Below are 27,164 nucleotides of genomic sequence, written 5' to 3'. Positions count from 1 at the left end.
AGTTGACATTTGCACGACCTGACTAATTAAATAGCAGTGCCTGCGGCAACACCGATGGCAAGACGAATTGTAGAACGCAAACAGACAGAGTTACGCACATGGAACTCACCTTAATTGTTCTGAAAAAGAGTTTTAGCTCACTGGTAGCCATACAGCAAGTATGTAAATTGGGAGCTACGCTATCGTTAGCGATATTAAAAGAGCGTGAGAGCCTCTGCGATCGCGTCTTTACTTATACAGTATAGTAGCATATGCTAGAATGCTTGTCGTCCCGTTCTTATGCCACCAGGTTGAATAGGTGACGTATTTTACAGTGTTATTGCGATCAGCTGTGCCAGGCACGGTCAAGGTCGCGGTTTGTATGCAGTAATTCTAATGGCCGATGGCAGATCGTGCTGCTAGCATAAGCAAAACGAATCAGTAGCGATGAAATGTTGAGTAGGTCAAAGTAAAAATTAGATCAATTAGCGCAACGCGCGCAGCGATGGTTAAATACCCGCCAGTAGAGAAAATAGTAACTAACGGCAGAGATATATAATGTGGAAAGTTTGAATACTAATTCATGAATTATTTCAATAATCATTTAATTACTATTTAAATCTAAAAGTATTTATTTAATTGATAAAAAGTTTTAACACCAAATGGTTCGAACCTTGGTGTTCAGATTTTTTGATGGCGCGACGAAGAAATTAGAGTCGGTCACGCTACGTTATCACACCTGGTCAACAGAATCGTTAGTGATACCTAGGAAAAAGAGAAAGAAGGCCACATGAGCCTTTACAATTGTCTTTACAGACGGATAATTTTACAGTGCTAGTATTTTTTTATAATATTTTAAAGCAATATAGAATCCTTATTATTAATGCTTGGAAGAAATTTACAATAATTGTAATTATTATTCAAAAGAAACTTTAAAATTTCTTTTATCAGGAAGAGTAATATTTATTGTAAAATGGAGTACACGTTCCCAGAAAGAGATACCATGCAGTGCATCCCAGAATATGACGGAACGGTAGACGAACTAGAAGCGTTCATTTACCATATTGAGCATTTTGCCCTAAAAATACCTGAGGGAGTGCCACACACTTCTCTGATTTATATAATTTTATTGAAATTGAAGGGCAAAGCAGCTGCCGCGATACACAAAGTAGATAGTAGATTTGCTCGTAAAACAGCACGCCGCGCCCAAGCATTGTATCAGAAGCAGAAATATTTTCTCAATCAACCACACGGGTACGAGTTATAGAAAAAGGTGGTTCAAAAGAGATAAGCATATCAGTCGCAGAACTAGAAATTATGAAAGATATAGCAGGAATCGGCTCAGTTATAACAAACACGACGCTCCTAGGAATTGGCGTAATCAGGAGAACTATGCCAGAAACAGGCAGCACAATTATTATGGTCAGAGCGGATCAATGAACGAACGGTCCGATCACTCGTGCGACCGCAGACACCGAAATATTTTGAGTATAAGTATGTCTTATGGAAGGTGGGATACAAATTACCCAAAACAAGTTATAAAAGATCCATTTGCACAAGAGTACTTCAGCGATGACTTCGCAGAATTCTGTCAGAACGTCCACTGGCGTATGTGCACAGAGGAACCCAGCAACATAGAAATAGCCGATTGGAGGACCGCATGCAATCACATAAGAGACAACAGTGCTTGTGTGGCTAAGCGCGTCTATTACGATGTCAGAGGGTACTTAATGATAACGCTGCTGGCTAAGCAGAATGTCCAATTTACGTTAAACTTAATCTTAGATTCAGGTGCATGTACGAATATAATTAATGCACGCATTGTAAACCTTTTGAATGTACCGGTAAATACACAGAATGTAACCACTTTAGGAGGTATCGGCCGCAACATTGTGCGAACCTCAGGTACAATTACGTTGGATTTAATAGTCGAAGACTTCCTAATCCCGACACAATTTCATATAATAGAAAATTTGCCAAGCGACGGAATAATCGGAGCAGAGTTTTTAAAGAAGCATACGCTTCAAATTGGGAATAATTTTGATTACATCGTGTTCAAGAAACACGGCAATAGAGGTCAGGACGAATTGAGTCCGTGGAGCATGCCGAAGGAAGAAGTCCTTAGTCGACATGTTTATATGGCAGCCAGAAATAGAGTCATTGTGCAGAACGAGCTGCGAGATACTAGTAATACAGCCCGCAATGAGGCTAACGTGGCCAAAAACAAAATAAATAGGGAGCACCAAACATATCAGAATAAAGAGCCGGAGAACAATTTTCTTGACTCGAAAAATATTTTAATGCCCGAGTTAGACCTAGACTCGAGGCTTGACTATGACCTGTTGGAGCACAAGCTGACACCAGAGTCAAAAGGTATTGCAAGAATTGAAAAACTACGGCAAGTGTTAAATTTGGCCCACTTGCCTGAAATGGAATTTAAGACAGTGAAGAATATAGTTGAAAGCTTTGCTGACATTTTCTTTTTCGAAGGCGACAGATTAACTACGACTGACGCCGCAGTACACACCATTGAAACTTCATCAGATGTGCCTATTAATAAAAGGCAGTACAGATTTCCGGAAGCTACGAAAAGGCACATTAATTGAGAAATCGATGAAATGAGGGCGCAGGGTATTATAAGACCCAGCACTAGTCCGTGGAATGCACCGGTATTATGTGTACCAAAAAAACCGGATGCTGACGGTAATAAAAGATACAGAATTGTGGCGGACTTCAGATCATTGAACGAAGTTACCAAGCCTTTTGTATACCCAATACCTCTTATAAATGAGATATTGGATAATGTTGAAGGAGCAAAATATTTCTCCTCAATTGATTTAAAATCGGGTTTCTACCAAGTCCCGATCGACCGCCGAGATGCGGCTAAAACAGCATTTCCAACTCCAAAAGGCCATTTTGAATTTACGCGGATGCCAATGGGGTTGAAGAACAGTCCTTCAACCTTTCAAAAACTAATAAATACCGTTTTGTTTGAGATCGGGGATGTGAAAGCATTTGTTTACCTCGATGATATTATAGTTTACGGCGACACTATCACCGATCATAATGATAATTTGTGCAAAATATTGCAAGCTTTGCGTAGGCACAATTTGAAAATTGAACCATCGAAATGCCAGCTTCTAAAGAGAGAGATAGAATACTTGGGACATGTCGTTAACGAGAACGGCATCAAACCCACTAATGCAAATATACAGAGCCTTAAGCCACCCACTAACGTGAAAGGTATAAGATCGTTTTTGGGCACAGTGAATTTTTACGGGAAATTTATCCCTAATATCGCGGAAAAAAGCAGACCGCTGAATGATTTGTTAAAGAAAGACGCTAAATTTGTGTGGGGAAAAGAATGCCAAGAAGCGTTCGAATTCCTTAGAGAAGCGCTGATTGCAGAGCCTGTTTTAGTCCGGCCAGATTATAAGGACACTTTTGTTATTACGACGGACGCTAGCAATTATGCTATTGGGGCCGTCCTGTCAAACGAAAAATCCATGCACCGGCCGATCGCATTCGCGAGTCGTGCACTTGTAGGTGCATAAACAAGATACCATATTATAGAAAAGGAACTACTGGCAATTGTATGGGCCATAGAATATTTCAACCATTACATTTTTGGCCAAAAGTTTATCGTTTACACGGACCACAGACCACTTATAGCGATTTGGAGGCTCAAAGAGACATCTCCAACGCTGACAAGATTGAGACTGAAGTTGCAGGGTTTAGAATGCAGCATCAGGTACAAACAAGGAAGTGAGAATGTAGTCGCAGATTTTTTGTCACGTTTGTCAGATGGGACATGTCAAGGGCAAGAAAGTGCTCCCCACAGGCAGATAGCAATGATTACGCGCCAGCAGAAACGCCTGCTAGAGCAGCAGAAAAACACTTCAGATGAATTACAGGGCACAATACAAGATTTGAGTGCCATAGACATTGCGGACATCGCTGAGGACGAGGATGAGCAACAACTCGTCAACATTTCGTATGATTTTTCCCAGGCATTATCAGATGGCCTGATACCAAACGAGACGGTGGAAGTCTCGAAGAGAATATTGGATGAGAGAAATATCGATGCTCGTCTTGTCATTTTAAACAGTCGGACGGCATACAGAGAACTTCAGAACCTGTATCAGCTGTCACAAGGACTGAAAGAATACGTAGAGGATGGTGTACTCAAATTAAAAGACAAGAAAGTAGGCGGTTTTATATTAGACGGCAGCGGAAATTAATTAATCGACTGCCGGAAGATCAAGAAAATTACCACTATCCCATATCACCCACAGGCTAACTTGGTGGAGAGATCAAATCGTGAATTAAAAACTTACCTAAGGCAATTTATTGGCGGAAAACCGCACACGTGGGATAAATTACTTCCATTTTTTACGTTTGAGTATAATACCTCAGTAAACTCATCAACGGGGTACACCCCTTTCGAATTATTGTACGGGCGTCCAGCACGGATTCCGACCTCCATTTACAAGCGGAATGGAGTGGACAATTTGACATATGAAACATATACACAAGCGATGAAAAAAATATTTTTTGACCTCCACGCAAACGCGAAGGCCAACCTAAAGGATTCAAAAGAAAAGCGCAAGCAAGTTTATGATAGAAAGGCAAATGAATGGCAGCCCATGTTCGGCGATTTAGTTTTAGTGAAATCAGTCCCGACAGGACCAGGTCAAAAGCTCCAGAATATGTGGAGAGGACCTTATGAAGTAGTTGAATTTCCAAGTGAAATGACCACGGTAATCAAAAATGGGAATCGTTTAGAGAAAGTTCATAATAACCGACTTAAACGTTATTATGACTGATTATATGAACTTGAGTTGGAATACGATATTGAATGTTATAAGTTACGACAGCGCAGGCACCTGAGCACCTCAGGGTGACGGGCTGTATTTTTTTTGAGTAATTCGAAGGAAAACACGAAGTAACGCATGCTGAGTCTAATATATCACAAGATATATTCAAACAGAAAATCCCGTGACGAAAAACGGACATGTAAATACAAAGAAATCTTACGGCTGTTGATGAGCCCAACAAACAACAGTACAGAATCGCGTTAACAAGAGCCGACCATAAGCTACGTAAGTTCGAGGCCAAAATTAGTAATGAATGGGAAAACATGATAATATATTATACCTGCGGGGAAAAATACGATGAATAAAAAATTAAAGAGGAAAATAAAATATAAAGGCGTGAAGAAATAGAAAAAGTCGCCGAGAAAGATGAATGATTTTATTGACGGGAGTCAATAGGCAGAACCAAACGGAAAAAAGTATACTGAAGTTAAGGCGTGAAGAAATAGACAAAGTCGCCGAAAATATCAAGAGCCTTTCAATGACAGGAATCAAAAGGCGTGACAAGGTTTAAAGAAGGAAATGGCGTGAAGAAATACGAAAAGTCGCCGAAAGAGCGACTCAAATGGCATAACGCAGTTGGAAAAATTTAAATACGAATGAAGGCGTGAACAAGTTAAATAAATAGAAAACTTGGGGAATTTAAAGGATTAGGATGACCTGGAAGGTTGTAATGGAAAAAATAAAGGAGAAAAATTATATGGTGAACAAAAGACCTCATGAAAACGAGGTTTGAATAATTCAAAATAGCTAATGGCCCAATAAGAAATAGAAGCAGAAAATCGATTGATGATGTACTAGGGGATTTTCTGTGACGGAGATAATTTAAATGACGGAAAACATTAGAACTAGGAGAGACTTTGGACAAGAAGGCTAAACCTACCGGACAAGGAGACTGCTGACTTTAGGAGATTCAGACTATTCTAATTTTAGTTAAGGACGAGCGAATGTAGACAACGGGGATGGTTACCCAGAATGATTGGCGGGAGTGCAAATTGAGTAAAAGGAAAACAAGGGAATAACCGGCCCAGGATGATTGAGTGTGCGAGTTTTCGTTTATTTCCTAACCTTCTTATCTTTCAGGAATCTCTAGAGCGGGCGGTCGCACCTTCGGACGGCAGGGGGAGAGGTTTTATGCAGACTACTGCATAACAGGAGAAGTGTAAGTAAATGTAAGTATGGCGAGATAAAAAGAAATTCTAGAGAGAATAAAAAAGATACAAAAAAAATAAAACTACAAAACTTAATGGAAAACAAGGAAGTCAAGAGAGTATTGAGAGTTTTTTAAAGAGTCGATGATAGGAGATATATGAAGACAGAGGTAATAAAATGAAGATTTAACCGACGCGATTGTTTACAACGAAAAGATTTATTTATGAAACAGACAGAGAATACCTGACAAAGAAAAGGAAGAGATTTAACCGATGCGGTTTGTTCGATGAGAACATGATGAAACGAAGATAGAGAGATGAAAGAATGTGTGAAACAGATATATTTTAGTGAAAATGTTGTAAGGAAAATGAAAGATTATACCCAAAGAAAAGCAAGAGGATGGAAAAATATGTAACCAAAAGGTAACAAACAAGCAAAACATTTATGATTTTTCATCAAATTGAAAAAAAAGTCATTCAATGGCCAAAAGACAAGTTAAACTGATATTTCAACATAGAAAGTAAAAGGCCTGTTAAAGATGAATCGGATTGATATGTGTCAACATGATGTTTAATCTGGAAAAACATCATATATCAAAGTTAAAAGTGAAACGAAATAAAATAAAAAATGGACATTTAAATATTATTTTTTGTAAAATCAGATAAACAAAATATACACACAAAAATATTGTACACTTTAGTAGGGGAAGAGAATTGAAAGTATATTAACCGAAAAAAAAGAATACGGGCATAGATTATAAGTAGAAGCGTAGAAAAGAGAATAGAATGTAAGAAGCCCGTACGCGAGTTAATTAATTTTAGACAGCAAGTGGAAAAAGTTACCAAAACAAAAAAAGAATTGATGAAATGATAGCAAAAAATATATGCACCACTTGCTCAGCAGGGTTAGCATTTAAGGTTTAAGATGAGCAATAACACACAACCCGAAGTAAGCAGCAAAACCAAAATAACTAAGACGTGTTCCAGATCGTTTAAGACGACTACGATGCAGCCCAAGAAGGACCTGGGAGGTAGCCGAGTGCGGGGAGTTGAACGGAGGGGTGTTTACGGCCGGCGTGTACCCAGGAGTGGCCACGAACAGATGATTACGAGACTGGCGAAGAAAGTTTTCGCTGTAAACTGGAAAAAAGGATGGAGCAAGGCAAAGCGATCCATGGATTATCTTTAATGAGGCAGGTAGCGGGGCAAGACACGCACCCTACCCCAACAGAGGAAAAAAACGAATATAGGCCAAGCCAAAGAAAGGCCATATCATACCCGGGAGAACTTCGTTAGTATTGGTTCTACCCAATGCATTTGAATACAGATGCATATAGCGCAGTTCTACACAAGCGCATAGCAATACGCGGTGAATTGACACCGTCGTAGAACAAAACAAAACTCGATCAAAGCACACGAATCAGCTGTTGACGAGCAGGCCATTGGCACTCAAACTTATTGCCAACTGGGTTAAAACTAATAATTACGATTACACATAGCGCAGCGAGTACCTCAGCAAGGTAGCGCAAACAAATAATCCGGCGCGCAGAGGTGCGCCAATAAAGAATGAGAACCGTTAAAGGTGTTAACTAAGGCGACGTGATGACGTCGTCGCGTGATCCAGATAGGCGGCCACTACAGGCCGAGGGGGTCCCCACCGACCGGACACACTCCACCCGCAAGATTTTCACAACACAGTACGAGTAGCAGCGCAGCGGATGAACAGTCACATAACATACGCGATTGCGGTTTTTAATTTTATATGAAGAAATTTTATGTATGAAAATGTAAATTAATGAAAAAACAATATGGTACATCAATGACAAGCAATATTACAGAAAATACAAATATGTAAATAGTAACGTTACACATGCCAAGAAAACAAAGACGAATTGTATAAAATCTCTGAGACAAAGAAAAAAATGTTATAAAGAGCATTAGACGCACCCAGAAACCATCATGGCCAGACATTAGGTCGTTATCTTCTGTAATAACAACCACCTCGGGAGAGTGGGGAGATGTGACGTCACACCCCGCGAAGATTACCCAATGTTCCGTCACGATGCATCAGAATTCAGGCTAGAAACCATAGTTTGCTGCCGAGCCTACTCAATACTGTAGAGAATCAAAACAATTTCAACATAAACTAAAGCATTAGCTTGCAGAAGAGTTTACTTAACTCGCAAAAAAACAAGTTACAATAACATAGCATTCTAGAGCATCCTTATTATGAATTGTTGGCTGAACAGAACGACATCAAGGCATTTTTGTATTATAAACTCAACCGAACAGAACAAAACATCCTTATTATGATACCTTCAGAACAGTAACCAAACTTCCTAGTTATGAGTCGCCAACTGACCGGTGGCTTACGAAATGTAAATATCCTAACGAGCATGCCACACAATGTTTACCTTTTCAATTTAACTTAGCGAACCTATACATTAGAGAAATGACAAGACACTCACCGTTAAGGCAACTGTCAACATCAAAACGGATAACGGCAATGCAAATTTATACAGCTCGCCGTTTTGATGTTGACAGTTGCCTTAACGGTGAGTGTCTTGTCATTTCTCTAATGTATAGGTTCGCTAATTTAACTATAAGCAAAACAGAAGCCGGAGGCACAGCGTCACTCACGGTTACTCTTAGGCGCTCACGGTTGCGCACGGTACCGAGAGCTTGCGCGCTCTCGGATACTCACAATTAGCGCGCGAACAAATACCGTACGCTCTCGCACGTGCTTCGATGCCCGCGCTCTATAACGTCGGAGGTATAATAATATGTACTAAAATTCAACTCGAAAACGAAACAGAGTAATAAATACTATAGGTTAGAATAGAACCGCTAGATAGGCGATAACTCAGGTCGGAGGAGAAGAGTCTCTCCGCTCTGAGTTACACAGGTTGATATTCAAGCAAAATTGTAACTCAATAAAATCAATCATCTTTATCTATCATCCAAAAGAGGTGATTCCGCGAATGGAATGTTCGCGTACAGGACTTCGTGTGTTTCATTTCTTAGTGATCACAGGTCCTGGTAGAGCTCTAGCAAGTCCTACACGGTGGTGACTGCGGTTTTTTTTCTGGTTTCTAGAAAAGGAAACGGACCACGCGAGGTAATATAAAGTCAAAAGAAGCTTAAGTATAAGTAGTGTTCGATAACGGTAAAAAGCGCGATAAAATAGTTCGAAGTATAAATTGTGTGACGTTGAACGAAAGTGGATATTGTGCAACGAGAACTAAAAGTGTTAGAGAAAAAAATTGTGCACGCGAAACAGGAAAAAAACAGCAAAAAAATAGTAAGGAAGAACATCGGTTACAAACTTTTATAGTGTTAAAAACAAATTTGGTTCGCGCTTGAAAGAAAAAAATGTAAAAGTGGTTTATAGTGATAAAGAAGCAACACAGTGGGTACTTGCATAGTATTTGTTCATCGTCTTCGATCATATCGTACAGACTGGTTTGTCTTATGCTATATTTTTTATTCTATTTTTTTAAACTATTTTTGGTCACACTAGAAACAAGAGGAAGAAAAATAATATGATCAAGTAAACAATTATACAATAATAATACGAGTAAAGACGAAGTGAAAAATTATTAGAAATGGACAAGAACAAAAATGCGAAGCTGTTGTTGTGTATGATAGGGTTTTTCTTTACCAGTGTGTAAAAAATGTAAAGGAGTGTTGGAAGAAACCTAACATTACGCGGACTCGATTTATTTGTTTTTTTTTTTTTTTTAGACGAATCTGTCGCAACAGGAAGATGAATTTTAGTCGGTAAGTTCTTGGTTTTCTTCCCTATATCAAAAAAGGTTCATTTATTTCGCCCAAAAATAATGTGACTCCGTACCAGCGAAATAAACTAGTTGACATTTGCACGACCTGACTAATTAAATAGCAGTGCCTGCGGCAACACCGATGGCAAGACGAATTGTAGAACGCAAACAGACAAAGTTACGCACATGGAACTCACCTTAATTGTTCTGAAAAAGAGTTTTAGCTCACTGGTAGCCATACAGCAAGTATGTAAATTGAGAGCTACGCTATCGTTAGCGATATTAAAAGAGCGTGAGAGCCTCTGCGATCGCGTCTTTACTTATACAGTATAGTAGCATATGCTAGAATGCTTGTCGTCCCGTTCTTATGCCACCAGGTTGAATAGGTGACGTATTTTACAGTGTTATTGCGATCAGCTGTGCCAGGCACGGTCAAGGTCGCGGTTTGTATGCAGTAATTCTAATGGCCGATGGTAGATCGTGCTGCTAGCATAAGCAAAACGAATCAGTAGCGAGTAGGTCAAAGTAAAAATTAGATCAATTAGCGCAACGCGCGCAGCGATGGTTAAATATCCGCCGGTAGAGAAAATAGTAACTAACGGCAGAGATATATAATGTTGAAAGTTTAAATACTAGTTCATGAATTATTTCAATAATCATTTAATTACTATTTAAATCTAAAAGTATTTATTGAATTGATAAAAAGTTTTAACACCAAATGGTTCGAACCTTGGTGTTCAGATTTTTTGATGGCGCGACGAAGAAATTAGAGTCGGTCACGCTACGTTATCACATCTGGTCAACAGAATCGTTAGTGATACCTAGGAAAAAGAGAAAGAAGGCCACATGAGCCTTTACAGTCGTCTTTGCAGACGGATAATTTTACAGTGCTATTAATTTTTTATGATACAATATCAGCGATACAGAATCGTAATTATTTAGAAAGAGCTTGAAATAATTTACAATTATTTAAAAGAAACTTTAGAATCTTTTTTATCAGGAAGAGTAATATTTATTGTAAAATGAAGTACTCGTTCCCAGAAAGAGATGCCATGCAGTGCATCCCAGAATATGACGGACCGGTAGTCGAACTAGAAGCGTTCATTTACCATATTGAACATTTTGCCCTAAAAATACCTGAAGGAGTGCCACACACTTCTCTGATTTATATAATTTTATTGAAATTGAAAGGCAAAGCAGCTGCCGCGATACACAAAGTAAGAGCATATACTTGGCAACAGGTCAAGCAGAATCTTTACAAGGAATTTGGAGAAAATATATCCATAGGAGCGGTAATTATTCAGGTAGAAACGTTGAGGCAGGGAGTGTATGAGACCTTCCCTGAAAACAAAAGAAGAGTACTTAAAATTAAGAGACAAATCGACTTCTATGAAAACAAATGTGAGAAGTCTTGTATGATAGTGAGTCTCCGGTTACATTGTATAGCAGGGCTGCACGACAGCTTATTGAAAGAAGCCGCCGGAGGTACAGAAGCGCTGAATTTAGAAAAGCTGCTTGATTATTGAGAAAATTATGAACAGGAGATCAAACATATCTCCGATATTGAGAACCGGTTGCGTGGCGTAGATTTGCTCGAAAAACAGCACGCCGCGCCCAAGCATTGTATCAGAAGCAGAAATATTTTCTCAATCAACCACACGGGTACGAGTTATAGAAAAAAGTGGTTCAAAAGAGATAAGCATATCAGTCGCAGAACTAGAAATTATGAAAGATATAGCGGGAATCGGCTCAGTTATAACAAACACGACGCTCCTATGAATTTGCGTAATCAGGAGAACTATGCCAGAAACAGGCAGCACAATTATTATGGTCAGAGCGGATCAATGAACGGACGGTCCGATCACTCGTGCGACCGCAGACACCGAAATATTTTGAGTATAAGACATACTGGAAGGGGGGATACAAATTACCCAAAACAAGTTATACAAGATCCATTTGCACAAGAGTATTTCAGCGATGACTTCGCAGAATTGTGTCAGGACGTCGACTGGCGCATGTGCACAGATGAACCCAGCAACATAGAAATATCAGATTGGAGGACCGCATGCAATCATATAAGAGACAACAGTGCTTGTGTGGCTAAGCGCGTCTATTACGATGTCAGAGGGTACTTAATGTTAACGCTGCTGGCTAAGCAGAATGTCCAATTTACGTTATACCTGATCTTAGATACAGGCGTATGTACGAATATAATTAATGCAGGCATTGTAAACCGTTTGAATGTACCGGTGAATACACAGAATGTAACTACTTTTGGAGGTATCGGCCGCAACATTGTACGAACCTCTGGTACAATTACGTTGGATTTAATAGTCGGAGACTTCCTAATCCCGACACAATTTCATATAATAGAAAATTTGCCAAGCAACGGAATAATCGGAGCAGAGTTTTTAAAGAATCATACTCTTCAAATTGGGAATAATTTTGATTGCATCGTGTTCAAGAAACACGGCAATAGAGGTCAGGACGACTTGAGTCCGTGGAGCATGCCCAAGGAGGAAGTCCTTGATCGACATGTTTATATGGCAGCCAGAAATAGAGTCCTGGTACAGAACGAGTTGAGAGATACTAGCAAAACAGCCCGCAATGAGACTGACGTGGACAAAAACGAAATAAATAGGGAGCACCAAACATATCAGAATGAAGAGCCGGAGAACAATTTTCTTGACTCGAAAAATATTTTAATGCCAGAGTTAGACCTAGACTCGAGGCTTGGCTATGACCTGTTGGAGCACAAGCTGACACCAGAGTCAAAAGGTATTGCAAGTATTGAAAAACTACGGCAAGTGTTAAATTTGGCCCACTTGCCTGATATGGAATTAAAGACAGTGAAGAATATAGTTGAAAGCTTCGCAGACATTTTCTTTTTCGAAGGCAACAGATTGACTACGACTGACGCCGCCGTACACACTATCGAGACGTCATCGGAAGTCCCGATTAACAAGAGACAGTACAGATTTCCGGAAGCTACAAAAAGACACATTAATAGAGAAATCGATGAAATGAGGGCGCAGGGTATTACAAGACCCAGCACTAGTCCCTGGAATGCACCGGTAGTATGTGTACCAAAGAAACCGGATGCTGACGGTAACAAAAGATACAGAACTGTGGTAGACATCAGGTCGTTAAACGAAGTCACAAAACCGTTTGTATACCCAATACCTCTTATAAATGAGATATTGGATAATGTTGAAATCGGGTGAATCAAGTTCCGGTTTTTATCAAGTTCCGATTGATCGCCGAGATGCGGCTAAAACGGCGTTTTCCACACCAAAAGGTCATTTTGAATTTACACGAATGCCAATGGGAAACAGTCCTTCAACCTTTCAGAAGTTGATGAATACAGTTTTGTTTGAGATCGGGGATGTGAAAGCATTTGCTTACCTCGATGATATTATAGTTTACGGCGACACCATCGGCGAGCATAATGACAACTTGCGTACAGTATTACGGGCTCTACGTAAGCATAACTAAAAAATTGAACCAGCAAAATGCCAATTTCTGAAGAGAGAATTAGAATACTTGGGACATGTCGTTAACAAGAACGGCATCAAACCCAGTAATGCAAATATACATGCCATACAGAGCCTTAAGCCACCCACTAACGTGAAAGGTATAAGATCGTTTTTGGGCACAGTGATTTTTTACGGGAAATTTGTCCCTAATATCGCGGAAAAACGCAGACCGCTGAATGATTTGTTAAAGAAAGACGCTTAATTTGTGTGGGGAAAAGAATGCCAAGAAGCGTTCGAATTCCTTAGAGAAGCGCTGATTGCAGAGCCTGTTTTAGTCCGGCCAGATTATAAGGACACTTTTGTTATTACGACGGACGCTAGCAATTATGCTATTGGGGCCGTCCTGTCAAACGAAAAATCTATGCACCGGCCGATCGCATTCGCGAGTCGTGCACTTGTAGGTGCAGAAACAAAATACCATATTATAGAAAAGGAACTACTGGCAATTGTATGGGCCTTAGAATATTTCAAACATTACATTTTTGGCCAAAAGTTTATCGTTTACACGAACCACAGACCACTTATAGCGATTTGGAGGCTCAAAGAGACATCTCCAACGCTGACAAGATTGAGACTGAAGTTGCAGGGTTTAGAATGTAGCATCAGGTACAAACAAGGAAGCGAGAATGTAGTCGCAGATTTTCTGTCACGTTTGTCAGATGGGACATGTCAGGGGCAAGTAAGTGCTCCCCACAGGCAGATAGCAATGATTACGCGCCAGCAGAAACGCCTGATAGAGCAGCAGAAAAACACTTCAGATGAATTACAGGGCACAATACAAGATTTGAGTGCCATAGACATTGCGGACATCGCTGAGGACGAGGATTAGCAACAACTCGTCAATATTTCGTATGATGATTTTTCACAGGCATTATCAGATGGCCTGATACCAAACGAGACAGTGGAAGTCTCGAAGAGAATATTGGATGAGAGAAATATCGAAGCTCGTCTTGTCATTTTAAACAGTCGGACGGCATACAGAGAACTTCAGACACTGTATCAGCTGTCACAAGGACTGAAAGAATACGTAGAGGATGGTGTACTCAAATTAAAAGACAAGAAGGTAGGCGGTTTTATATTAGACGGCAGCGGAAATTCATTAATCGACTGCCGGAAATTCTTTTCACTGTTTTTAGAGAGTTTCAATAGAAGTCCCACGGCCGTGAAAGCTGCTGGGGTAATTCATTTAATATCATTTAGAAAAATCAAACAACGGGAGATTTTACAAATGATTCAATTTATAGCGGGTAAGCTAGAGAAGCAAATTATACTATATAATGCTGATAGCGAGCGTACGTTGGTTGCGCCGGAGCAGATAGAAACAATTTTGAAAGAATTTTACGATGCACCCTTGGGAGGGCATGTTGGAGCGCGACGAATGCGCCAGAGGATTGGCACACTATTTACGTGGGCCACTATGAAACGAGATATTGAGAATTATGTGCGGCAGTGTGAGTCCTGCCAGAAGAACAAAATTTGTAAGTCCAACAGGATTCCAATGCAGATTACGACAACTGCTTCGGAACCATTTGATAAACTTTACATGGATATAGTTGTGTTACCCGAGTCTGACAGCGGGAACAAATATGGATTATTCATGCAAGACGATTTGACTAGATACTTGATCGCGGCACCAATGCCGAATCAAGAGAGCTACACAGTAGCTGAAACTTTTGTGGAAAACTATATATGCAAATTTGGGGCACCGTTAGAATTAGTTACGGATAATGGTGCAAATTTTGTGAGCGCACTAATGAAAGATGTGTGCAAGATTTTGAAGATCAAGAAAATTACCACTAGCTTATATCACCCACAGGCTAACTTGGTGGAGCGATCAAATCGTGAGTTAAAAACTTACCTAAGGCAATTTATTAGCGGAGAACCGCACACGTGGGATAAATTACTTCCATTTTTTACGTTTGAGTATAATACTTCAGTAAACTCATCAACACCCCTTTCGAATTATTGTATGGACGTACAGCACGCATTCCGACCTCCATTTACAAGCGGAATGGAGTGGACAATTTGACATATGAAACATATGCACAAGAGATGAAAAAAATATTTTTTGACCTCCACGCAAACGCGAAGGCCAACCTAAAGGATTCAAAAGAAAAGCGCAAGCAAGTTTATGATAGAAAGGCAAATGAATGGCAGCCCATGTATGGCGATTTAGTTTTAGTGAAATCAGTCCCGACAGGACCAGGTCAAAAGCTCCAGAATATGTGGAGAGGACCTTATGAAGTAGTTGAATTTCCAAGTGAAATGACCATATAGATGAACAAAAAAAAAAAGTGAAATGACCACGGTAATCAAAAATGGGAATCGTTTAGAGAGAGTTCATAATAACCGACTTAAACGTTATTATGACTGATTATATGAACTTGAGTTGGAATACGATATTGGATGTTATAAGTTACGACAGCGCAGGCACCTGAGCGCTTCATGGTGACGGGCTGTATTTTTTTAAGTAATTCGAAGGAAAACACGAAGTAACGCATGCTGAGTCTAATATATCACAAGATATATTCAAACACAAAATCCCGTGACGAAAAACGGACAGGTAAATACAAAGAAATCTTACAGCTGTTGATGAGCCCAACAAACAACAGTACAGAATCGCGTTAACAAGAGCCGACCATAAGCTACGTAAGTTCGAGGCCAAAATTAGTAATGAATGGGAAAACATGATAATATATTATACCTGCGGGGAAAAATACGATGAATAAAAAATTAAAGAGGAAAATAAAATATAAAGGCGTGAAGAAATAGAAAAAGTCGCCGAGAAAGATGAATGATTTTATTGACGGGGGTCAATAGGCAGAACCAAACGGAAAAAAGTATACTGAAGTTAAGGCGTGAAGAAATAGACAAAGTCGCCGAAAATATCAAGAGCCTTTCAATGACAGGAATCAAAAGGCGTGACAAGGTTTCAAGAAGGAAATGGCGTGAAGAAATACGAAAAGTCGCCGAAAGAGCGACTCAAATGGCATAACACAGTTGGAAAAATTTAAATACGAATGAAGGCGTGAGGGACAAGGAACCCTGCCGATAACAGTTAAATAAATAGAAAACTTGGGGAATTTAAAGGACTAGGATGACCTGGAAGGTTTTTTTTTTTTTGTTCATCTATAATTTATTTGACACGGCACAAATACAATTTAATGTTTAACGGCGCCAATTATATCTGGTAGCTTACTTTCTAAAGTATCTTAATAACTAAAAGCAAATTTTTTATCCTCGCTGCCGACTACGAGCTGAAACTAAATGTAACTTAAAGCTATAATATTTTGCATTAAAAGCACTGGTTTACTGTATGATGGTTTTCATTGCCATAGGTAAGCACATGTTCCGCTGCTGGGCCAAGATATTACGGACTGGCATATTGGGTTGTCTCCCTCGGGCCTTGAGAGTATCGTGCGGGTCTGATTGCTGTTTCCGGATCCGGGGTCTTAACGTGTTCTTGTCGTTAGGCTGGATGCAGGCGGAAGGGGGTAGGACTAAACTGGGGCGTGGATGGATTTCAGGAAAATGTATATAAGGGACATGTAGGATAGGTCACGGTTTGCCAAGACATCACGAACAGGAACAGCCGACTGCCTACCTTCGGCCTGCAGGGAAGCTATTAATTTAGACCTGGCGTCACGGTGTACAGGGCATGACCAAACAACGTGCTCTATGTCGTGATAACCTTCACCACAGGCACAGATACCACTTTCCCCGAGCCCAACACGACGGAGATGCGCGTCAAATCTATAGTGATTGGACATAAGCCGGGACATCACGCAAATGAAATCCCGACCTACATCCAACCCCTTGAACCACGGGTTCGTCGACACCTTGGGGATTATGGAATGTAACCACCTTCCCAGTTCCCCTCTGGTCCAAGCATTCTGCCAACTGATGATCGTATTCTGACGTACAAATGAAAAAAATTCATTAAAGGCAATTGGTCTTTCATAAATTCCACCGTTTGTTGCGCCCACCTTAGCCAAAGAGTCCGCTTTCTCATTGCCCGGTATCGAGCAGTGAGAAGGGACCCACGCTAAGGTAATCTGATACGATTTTTCGGATAAAGCACTCAGATGTTCCCGTATTTTCCCCAGGAAATACGGAGAGTGCTTAACATCTTTCATCGATCGGAGAGCCTCAATGGAACTGAGACTGTCCGTAAAGATGAAATAATAGTCCGTGGGCATTTTTTCGATAATCCCTAGGGTGTACTGAATTGCAGCCAATTCTGCGACGTAAACGGAAGCAGGATTATCAAGCTTATGGGAGACGGTTAAATTGTTATTGAAAATACCGAAGCCAGTGGACCCATCAAGAAGTGATCCGTCAGTGTAGAACATATTGTCGCAGTTGATGTTTCGATATTTATTGGAAAAAATTTTGGGGATCTGCTGCACGCGTAAATGATCCGGGATTCCACGAGTTTCTTCTATCATGGATGTTTTGAAAAACACAGTAGAATCAGAAGTATTTGATAAGTCGACACGATTTGGAATATTCGAAGAAGGGTTAACATTATGGGACATTTGATTGAAATACAATGTCATAAAACGGGTTTGAGAATTAAGCTCGATTAACCTTTCAAAATTTTCAATCACAGGACGGTTCAAGACCTCACATTTGATAAGAATGCGAGAAGACAGGCTCCAGAAGCGGTTTTTCAATGGTAGTACTCCAGCTAAGACCTCCAAACTCATCGTATGGGTCGACTGCATGCAACCCAAGGCGATATGCAAACAACGATATTGTATTCGCTCCAGTTTGATCAAATGTGTGTTTGCTGCGGAGCGGAAGCAGAAACACCCGTACTCAATGACAGACAATATCGTTGTTTGGTAAAGCCTTATAAGTTCTCCTGGGTGGGCTCCCCACCATTGTCCGGTTATTGTACGAAGAAAATTCACTCTTTGTTGACATTTTTTCATCAGATACCTAACGTGACAACCCCAGGTGCCTTTAGAGTCGAACCAGACACCAAGATATTTGTGTACCAAAACCTGAGAAATCGTTTTACCCATTAATTGTGTTTGAAGCTGAGCAGGTTCATGCTTCCTAGAAAAAACTACTATCTCAGTCTTCTCCGGAGAGAATTCGATACCTAGCTGTAAAGCCCAAGCAGACAAATTGTCCAAGGTATCTTGCAATGGTCCTTGCAAATCGGCAGCTTTGGCTCCTGTAACAGAGATTAGACTGTCGTCTGCAAGTTGTCTTATCGTGCATGAATTTGCCAGACATTCGGCAATGTCATTTACATAAAAGTTGTAAAGAAGGGGGCTTAAACATGAGCCCTGGGGAAGACGACCTGGAAGGTTGCAATGGAAAAAAGAAAGGAGAAAAATTATATAGTGAACAAAAGACCTCATGAAAACGAGGTTTGAATAATTCAAAATAGCTATTGGCCCAATAAGAAATAGAAGCAGAAAATCGATTGATGATGTACTAGGGAATTTTGTGTGATGGAGATAATTTAAACGACGGAAAACAATAGAACTAGGAGAGCCTTTGGACAAGAAGGCTAAACCTACCGGACAAGGAGACTGCTGACTTTAGGAGATTCAGACTATTTTAATTTTAGTTAAGGACGAGCGAATGTAGACAACGGGGATGGTTAACCAGAATGATTGGCGGGAGTGCAAATTGAGTGAAAAGAAAACAAGGGAATAACCGGCCCAGGAGATTCAGGAATCTCTAGAGCGGGCGGTCGCACCTTCGGACGGAAGAGGGAGAGGTATTATGCAGACTACTGCATAACAGGAGAAGTGTAAGTAAATGTAAGTATGGCGGGATAAAAAGAAATTTTAGAGAGAATAAAAAAAAGATACGAAAAAAATAAAACTACAAAACTTAATGGAAAACAAGGAAGTCAAGAGAGTATCGAGAGTTTTTGAAAGAGTCAATGATAGGAGATATATGAAGACAGAGGTAAAAAAATGAATATTTAACCGACGCGATTGTTTACAACGAAAAGATTTATTTATGAAACAGACAGAGAATACCTGACAAAGAAAAGGAAGAGATTTAACCGATGCGGTTTGAACATGATAAAACGAAGATAGAGAGATGAAAGAATGTGTGAAACAGATATATTTTAGTGAAAATGTTGTAAGGAAAATGAAAGATTATATCCAAAGAAAAGCAAGAGGATGGAAAAATATGTAACCAAAAGGTAACAAACAAGCAAAACGTTTATGATTTTTCATCAAATTGAAAAAAAGTTATTCAATGGCCAAAAGACAAGTTAAATTGATATTTCAACATAGAAAGTAAAAGGCCTGTTAAAGATGAATCGGATTGATATGTGTCAACATGATGTTTAATCTGGAAAAACATCATATATCAAAGTTAAAAGTGAAACGAAATAAAATAAAAAATGGACATTTAAATATTATTTTTTGTAAAATCAGATAAAGAAAATATACACACAAAAATATTGTACACTTTAGTAGGGGAAGAGAATTGAAAGTATATTAACCGAAAGAAAAAAGAATACGGGCATAGATTATAAGTAGAAGCGTAGAAAAGAGAATAGAATGTAAGAAGCCCGTACGCGAGTGAATTAATTTTAGACAGCAAGTGGAAAAAATTACCAAAACAAAAAAAGAATTGATGAAATGATAGCAAAAAAATATATGCACCACTTGCTTAGCAGGGGTAGCACGTAAGATAAAAAAAAGGACACCAAGCAGCCAAACGACGAGATGAGCGAATTAACGATAGCGGACTCTACAGACCACGAGGAGATGCCACCGAGTCGCCAGGAGACAGCAGTTGGCGCTAAGGGGAGACCGGATGGTGGGAGTCGATGGCGGGTGAGGTATTTCGAGCAGTATCGAGGAGAGAACAACCACCAGCCTCCAGTTTCTAGACCAAGGAGGAATTACGAACGCGGCGAAGCCGCCAATTCAACACAGATCCCAGACAACATAAAAAAAAACGGGCGAGAGCTAACCAGATATCAGTTATCGATCTGGTTTGGCTCAGACTAATCGAGACAGCATCAGTTACGCATTAGAAAACTTCCTAAGAAAACTTCATGGGGAGATTGCCAATCGTAGTAAAATCACCAACGGAAATCAAGGGGACAATATCCTGGCCGACCCCATTTATATTGCAAAATTCATGTTTGCATTACGCATCAAACAAACGGAAAAAAACAAGTGGAAACATTGCAAGCAGAACAATGCAAGGTACATCACCCCGAGACAAAAGTATGGCAGGCCAACGAAATTAGCTGACACCTTACTGCCCCAAAGAGTCCACTGGCCAAGCTTTGAATTTACGCCAAGTAAGGATTATCAAAGTTACTGAACCCCGTAATAATATAGCAGGGGCAACCCAACGTAAAATAGCATCAACCAGGCACCCAGCTGCATGCGCAGTATGGAGGGTGCGCAAGTAGGAAAACAAACGCGGCAGGCGCAGGGCGGAACCCCCGCCAAAGAAGGAATTCACACAAACACAAACTCGAACGCGGTGGACCGGGCGAGCCTCCACTATGACGGCGCGCACGGCGCTCCGGGTATTCAACCGACTACACCGATGACGACATCACCAGGGGACGAATACCTCCACCGCCGGACACCCCCCCCCAGGTCCAAATACGGCAACCAAGCGGCGAGCACCAGACGCAGCACCAGCACGCAGCCGATATGAGATGTAGGGGACCCGAATAAGTGTATGTAATATGTTGTGCAGAACAGTAAGGAAAAAAAAAGAAATATTATGTAAATAAGAGGCACCAAAAAAAAACAACATAACTAGGCATTAGGCCGTTATCTCATCGCGATAACAACCACCTCGGTTGAGTGGGGAGATGTGACGTCACACCCCGCGAAGATTACCCAATGCTCCGTCACGATGTATCAGAATTCAGGCTAAAAACCATAGTTTGCTGCCGAGCTTACTCAATACTGTAGAGAATCAAAACAATTTCAACATAAACTAGAGCATTAGCTTGCAGAAGAGTTTACTTAACTCGCAAAAAAACAAGTTACAATAACATAGCATTCTAGAGCATCCTTATTATGAATTGTTGGCTGAACAGAACGACATCAAGGCATTTTTGTATTATTAACTCAACCGAACAGAACAAAACATCCTTATTATGATACCTTCAGAACAGTAACCAAACTTCCTAGTTATGAGTCGCCAACTGACCGGTGGCATACGAAATGTAAATATCCTAACGAGCATGCCACACAATGTTTACCTTTTCAATTTAACTATAAGCAAAACAGAAGCCGGAGGCACAGCGTCACTCACGGTTACCCTTAGGCGCTCACGGTTGCGCACGGTACCGAGAGCTTGCGCGCTCTCGGATACTCACAATTAGCGCGCGAACAAATACCGTACGCTCTCGCACGTGCTTCGATGCCCGCGCTCTATAACGTCGGCGGTATAATAATATGTACTAAAATTCAACTCGAAAACAAAACAGAGTAATAAATACTATAGGTTAGAATAGAACCGCTAGATAGGCGATAACTCAGGTCGGAGGAGAAGAGTCTCTCCGCCTTGAGTTACACAGGTTAATATTTAAGCAAAATTGTAACTCAATAAAATTATAAAATTATCAATAATTATCTATCATCCAAAAGAGGTGACTCCGCGAATGGAATGTTCGCGTGCAGGACTTCGTGTGTTTCATTTCTAAGTGACCACAGGTCCTGGTAGAGCTCTAGCTAGCTCTACACATTTTCAAGGTAGTTGCATTGGTATGCGTAATAATAGGGATAGCTGTCAATTTGTTTTGTTTTGGTCATTGTCGCCATCGTCATTTTGTCTCGTTTCAATTTCATATATCCATTGCTGGGACCGCAGTATTAGGGGCCATCCACATACCACGTGGACAGATTTTTAATGATTTTGACCCCCCCCTCCCCCTCCGTGGACAACTGCCCATATAAATTTTGAAAAAATTGTATAGACCGTGGACATTAGCCAACACCCCCCCCCCCCCCCCCCAAAGCTGTCCACGTGGTATGTGGATGGCCCCTTACCCAATTTGTAAAGATGATGATGTTGACAAGGCGAACAATGCAGTTTACACTGAAAAATTAAGAAAATAGATGATGATGTGGTAGGCAATTTGCTCTTGTGGTATATTTTCAAAGCCTTTCATCGTAAATGGATCAATGAATGTAGATATTCATATCAATCAATGCTTGAAAAAATATTTGTTGGCACTAATTCGCCAACATGCCACTCCTATTATTCTGGCCCGACCTCACTAGCCCTAGTAACAATATTGGCTTTATCAAAGTTTTATAGTGCTTGGTACAGCTAAAACAGCGCTATAAAACTTTGATAAAACCAATTTTGTTACTTGAGAGAGCAAATCCGAAAACGTGGTAATTTTTCCCAAGAACATGAATCCCTCAAACTGTCCTGAAATTCCTCCCATTGAACGATTTTGGGCTCTGGTCAAGAGGTACCTTCGCGTTTACGATACTTGCAATTTTCTTATTTCTGAATGTTATAAAGAAAGAGAATAGTCAAAGATAGGTTACGCATCATGCAAAATTAGTGTCATCACAAAAAAAGTTATTTCACGTTAAAAACCGGCTGACCCATCTTGCCGAACTTACCCTACTACTTTGATCGATTGCAGTTTACACTTTGATTTATTAAATTTTTACCTCTAAATTAAGATATGAAGTATACTTTTCAAAATAATTACACTTAACCCTCTAGTGCCCAATACCGCCATTTGGCGGGCTTCCGTCAAACCTCTAAAAAGCTTCAATAAATACTCAAAAAGTGTTTATAATGATTCATAGTGATTTTAAAAAAGTCCTTCTTGAAATTAATTTGGGCACTAGAGGGTTAAAACCTGGTTCACTTCTGTCTGACACAAAAACATGTCTAGTAGATACTAAGAGAGCTCGAAAACATGTAGACAGTTTACCTTGAAAAAAATTTGTCTCTCCCATGTACTTCACTTTCGAATACAAACTTAATTCGTCTTTGTTTTTTCTTTTCAGAGTTGTTGCTAGTCAACTATCGGATAACTTAACGAAAATTATCACAGTATCTGATTTGTACCGTCCAAAATGTTCTGAACATATTTCGGCGAATTATCATATACCGATTGGAGTTTCTCTAATCAATGCTTACATCCCAGCAAGTGAATACGCAGACCTAGTACGCGTGTCAAATCAATCGTTCAATTTATTTTCAAGTTCCACTACTAAAGATGCAGTTCCATTTCCGATGCGAAAAAAATCCTTTTCAAGAGATTCGCATTCAGTGATGAAACGAGTAAAATCATTGATATTTACTAATATTCCTGAGGAGGATATTGACGACGGAGTAACGAAGCAAACAAAAAAGAACACCATAAGTAGACCTACTCATCTACCCTTAATTTTTAAAAATTCACAATTGAAAGAAACAATGGAATCAGGATTTAATTCCATTAACTTCGATGAATCAGATAGCTTTCCTAGTTTCATAGGTAAGACAAGTGTATGTTCTACTCCTATGACAGAAAACAAACTTTTGCCGAATGGAAACCTGCTATCAATCTGCGCAGTCAATGAAGATGATACTCAAGCAGATTTATCGAAATACTCCGAATACGTTCAAACAAGCGAAAATCTTGATTTGAATGAGAATCGTCATAAAGACCCAATAAAAATAAAAGCTTCCAATATTCACTGCAATTCAATTATTAACAATCGATTGAGAGCATCATACTCTAACATAAGAGAATTTATATCATTGGATGATGCAATAGGCGATCCAATTACAGATTCAAGAAATACCAAATCTATGCATAGGCATAAACGAGGCGAATGCTACTCTAAAACTGTTACTGATCCCATGTATCCTATCTATAATTCCAAAGGAAATTTGATCTCCTATAGTCTTTTTAAGGAACTTCTAGAATTAAATTATAACGAGTTAAAAGCGTATACCAGCTCTGGTGCTATTCCTGATAGATTGTGCTACAATCCTGATGTAGAAACTGAATGTGCAAATTCAGTTAACAAAAATGAAAGATGTAATGAAACATGTGTAGTTCCTGAAGATATTCTCCAAAGAAGCAGTAAACACAAGAGAAAAGGATTAACTCTGCCCCTCAAATCATTGAGTACTGATAAGAAAAATATCGAAATGTTTGAACACGGTGTGAATCGCAATGTTTTCAACTCTCCAATTCGTCGAAGGAACGTTTCAGGTTTACAGTTGACTCCTTTAATGTCCAAACTTACAGTACTGGCTATGAATGATTCACATTCTAGTGGGTTCTCTAGCTGGGACACCACACCTGGATACAATTTAAATAATCCTTTGACGCCACTTGAGGCTAATCTTAAACGAAAAAAGAACATATGTCCAACACAGTCAAATTGTGATTGCGAAGATCCGGATGATAACGAACTTAGCCAGCTAGTAAAAGTTGAACTTTTTATCTGTGTACAGCAAAACATGACTCTCGTACTAATGCTTCAAGAGAAAAGCTGTGAACAGGAGGATATGATACATTCCTTGGTAAGATAGTGCTGAGTGCTGTTATTGTTTAACTATATATATCGTATTAATAACATAACAATACGATATACAGCACTCGTGCGCTAATTGCACGAAGGTTGCAGTGCAACTAGCGGATGGGCTTTTTAATTGCATGAACTCAAAACTGTCAAAAATTTTTAGGGGGTGCGCTAATGTTTGGTTTTCGTGTATCCGTTTACGAACCAATTTCGAACCAGTCAGATTTTTTCATGCATTGCAACTTAGTTGGAGTGTAACGAACATTACTGTATTTCAGAGAATCCCACGTTTTCAGAAGCTGTTCAGTGTGTGGACAGCTTAATGCGACATTTCAGTGAGGATTCGACACAAGTGATCAAATTGAAATTAACTAGATCGACTATAATTGAAAACAAATTGGGCAAACGTGCAATGTGATTATGTATATTTGTTATTTAGTACATACAACCGGAATCTAAAATAACAAAATTAAAAATATTGAATTTATTTTCAGGTAATTAAATATTTCGCGCATTCAGTATCCCCTCGCAACAGAGAGACATTAGCTTCAAAAACCACGTGTAGTTTGACGCAAAACTGCTTTTTAATTGCACTTTCGTGCAACTAACGGACGTGCAATCAAAACGCAGTGCAACTAAATCGCGTGCAATTAGCGAACGAGTGCTGTATATAGTTAAACAATTTACTTTAATCGTGTTTCGATATTTTCACGCAAAAAATGTGATTACAGGTCGGACTCGATTATCCGGAATTTTTTTTGTGGTGTTCGTTTCTAATTTTTATTCCGAAATTGTACCTTTACCATCCCTTCTGGCATATTTGTTACCATTTATGTCACTTCCGGCATGTTTGGGATGTGTTCGAAATAAGTGAAAATAATCAATGTCCAATTATTTTTTTTTTTGCTTCTCAAGATTTTACCCCCTTTCGCCTCAGAAACAATTTCTGGTTACGCCACTCTATCATACAAGTAAAATAAAAAAGGAAATTTTTATTTTATGTTCATTATTCGCTAATTTGAATATTTTTTCTGCGATTCGATTATCCGGAAAACTCGATTATCCGGAATTAAATTTTTTTTTATACTTCGAGTCCGAGTCCGAGCATTTGAACATTTGAAAACTGTCTACAGTTTGTTTTTGACACCAAATCTCTCAGAAAAAAAGAAATATATTAAACTAAATAATCTAACTTTAATGAATCATTAAACTCTACTAGCAATCTTCATTTGTTTTAGTTTTTGTGAAATTATGATTTTAATACAATACATATGTTGGATAGAGAACGTGAAGTTTGATTTCTAGCTTTAAGTTCATGAAAGTTTTCTACAAAACATGCTGCGTAGAAATTGTAATTTTTCAAAAATTGGTGTAATTTCTCAAAAAAGGGGTCAAATCGAAGGTAATTAATGAGCCTCTCGAGGCAAAAAATCAAACTGAACTTTAAATAACAATAAATATGCGAAAATCATTATTCACCTCGTCTCACCGGGACACCGTAGATCATTTTTCGCCTCCATACGCCATTCTCACATATTCCGCAGAAGGTAGTCCCAATTACACGTCGTTCGAAAACGGTTAGTGTTTGCAAGTCCTCCTCCAGCATTGTCCATGTTTTGTGTCCGTAGAGGACTACCGGTCATACAAGTGTGTAAATGGGGCAGTTGGTGTGGTAGACTGGAGGCAGAAAAGGCCGTTGCCTTGTCGAAATCCCGTGCGTGTTTCAACGGGCTTGCTAACGCACCCAAAATCATTACACAGCACTGTACACCATCCACTGCGGCGTTAATCAGTTTTATTAGTTTAGCAGGGATCCCATTTTCGTCCATATTTTCCATAGCTCTACTCGGTCGATAGTGTCGTAAGCGGCCTTAAAATCGTTAAAAAGATGGTGCGTGAGGACTTGATATTCGTGACACTTTCTACAATACCGGCTTGATAACTCACCACAAACCTTCTTCTAGTGGCGAAAGACGGCAAAAGATTATCTGGGATAATATCTGAGAAGCGCCTTCCGTCAATCAAAACGTGATCGATTTGTGATTCGGTCGGTTGTAGTGATATTTAGGTGTGCTAAAAGTAGGTACTACGTATAGCAATGTTTTTGGATGCGGCGAAGTCAATGAGTCGAGGGCCGTTTCAACCGGTGTGCGCTGAACTTTCTAATAACCGGTCTACACCCCTCCTCCTGACCGACCTGAGCCTGATATTTTAGAAATTTTAAGTTTTTTATTCCCATGCTCAAACAGGTATCAATGATTAGTTTATGTTGTGTGTTCTCCGTAAAAAATGGGATTTTTGGAAACTGTGAAATTTGTCTGGAAGGACAAAATTACTG

The 27,164-nt window shown here is 39.6% G+C and overlaps 1 protein-coding gene across 4 annotated transcripts in view; it reads left to right on the top strand.

Moving 5' to 3' along the window:
* The window catches only part of LOC129731185 (uncharacterized), a 131,898-nt gene that overhangs the window by 102,621 nt on the left and 2,113 nt on the right, over nucleotides 1-27,164 (top strand). For all 4 annotated transcript variants that reach the window (XM_055690999.1, XM_055690997.1, XM_055690996.1 and 1 more), the window contains one exon: nucleotides 23,315-24,827. In XM_055690999.1, the coding sequence (XP_055546974.1) occupies nucleotides 23,315-24,827 (1,513 nt within the window). The remainder of the gene's footprint in view (nucleotides 1-23,314; nucleotides 24,828-27,164) is intronic.

Source organism: Wyeomyia smithii, chromosome 3, assembly GCF_029784165.1.
Source record: "Wyeomyia smithii strain HCP4-BCI-WySm-NY-G18 chromosome 3, ASM2978416v1, whole genome shotgun sequence".
NCBI lineage: Eukaryota > Metazoa > Arthropoda > Insecta > Diptera > Culicidae > Wyeomyia > Wyeomyia smithii.
The sequence above is the reverse complement of the archived record's forward strand: the minus strand, read 5'-3'. Positions and strand labels throughout refer to the sequence as shown.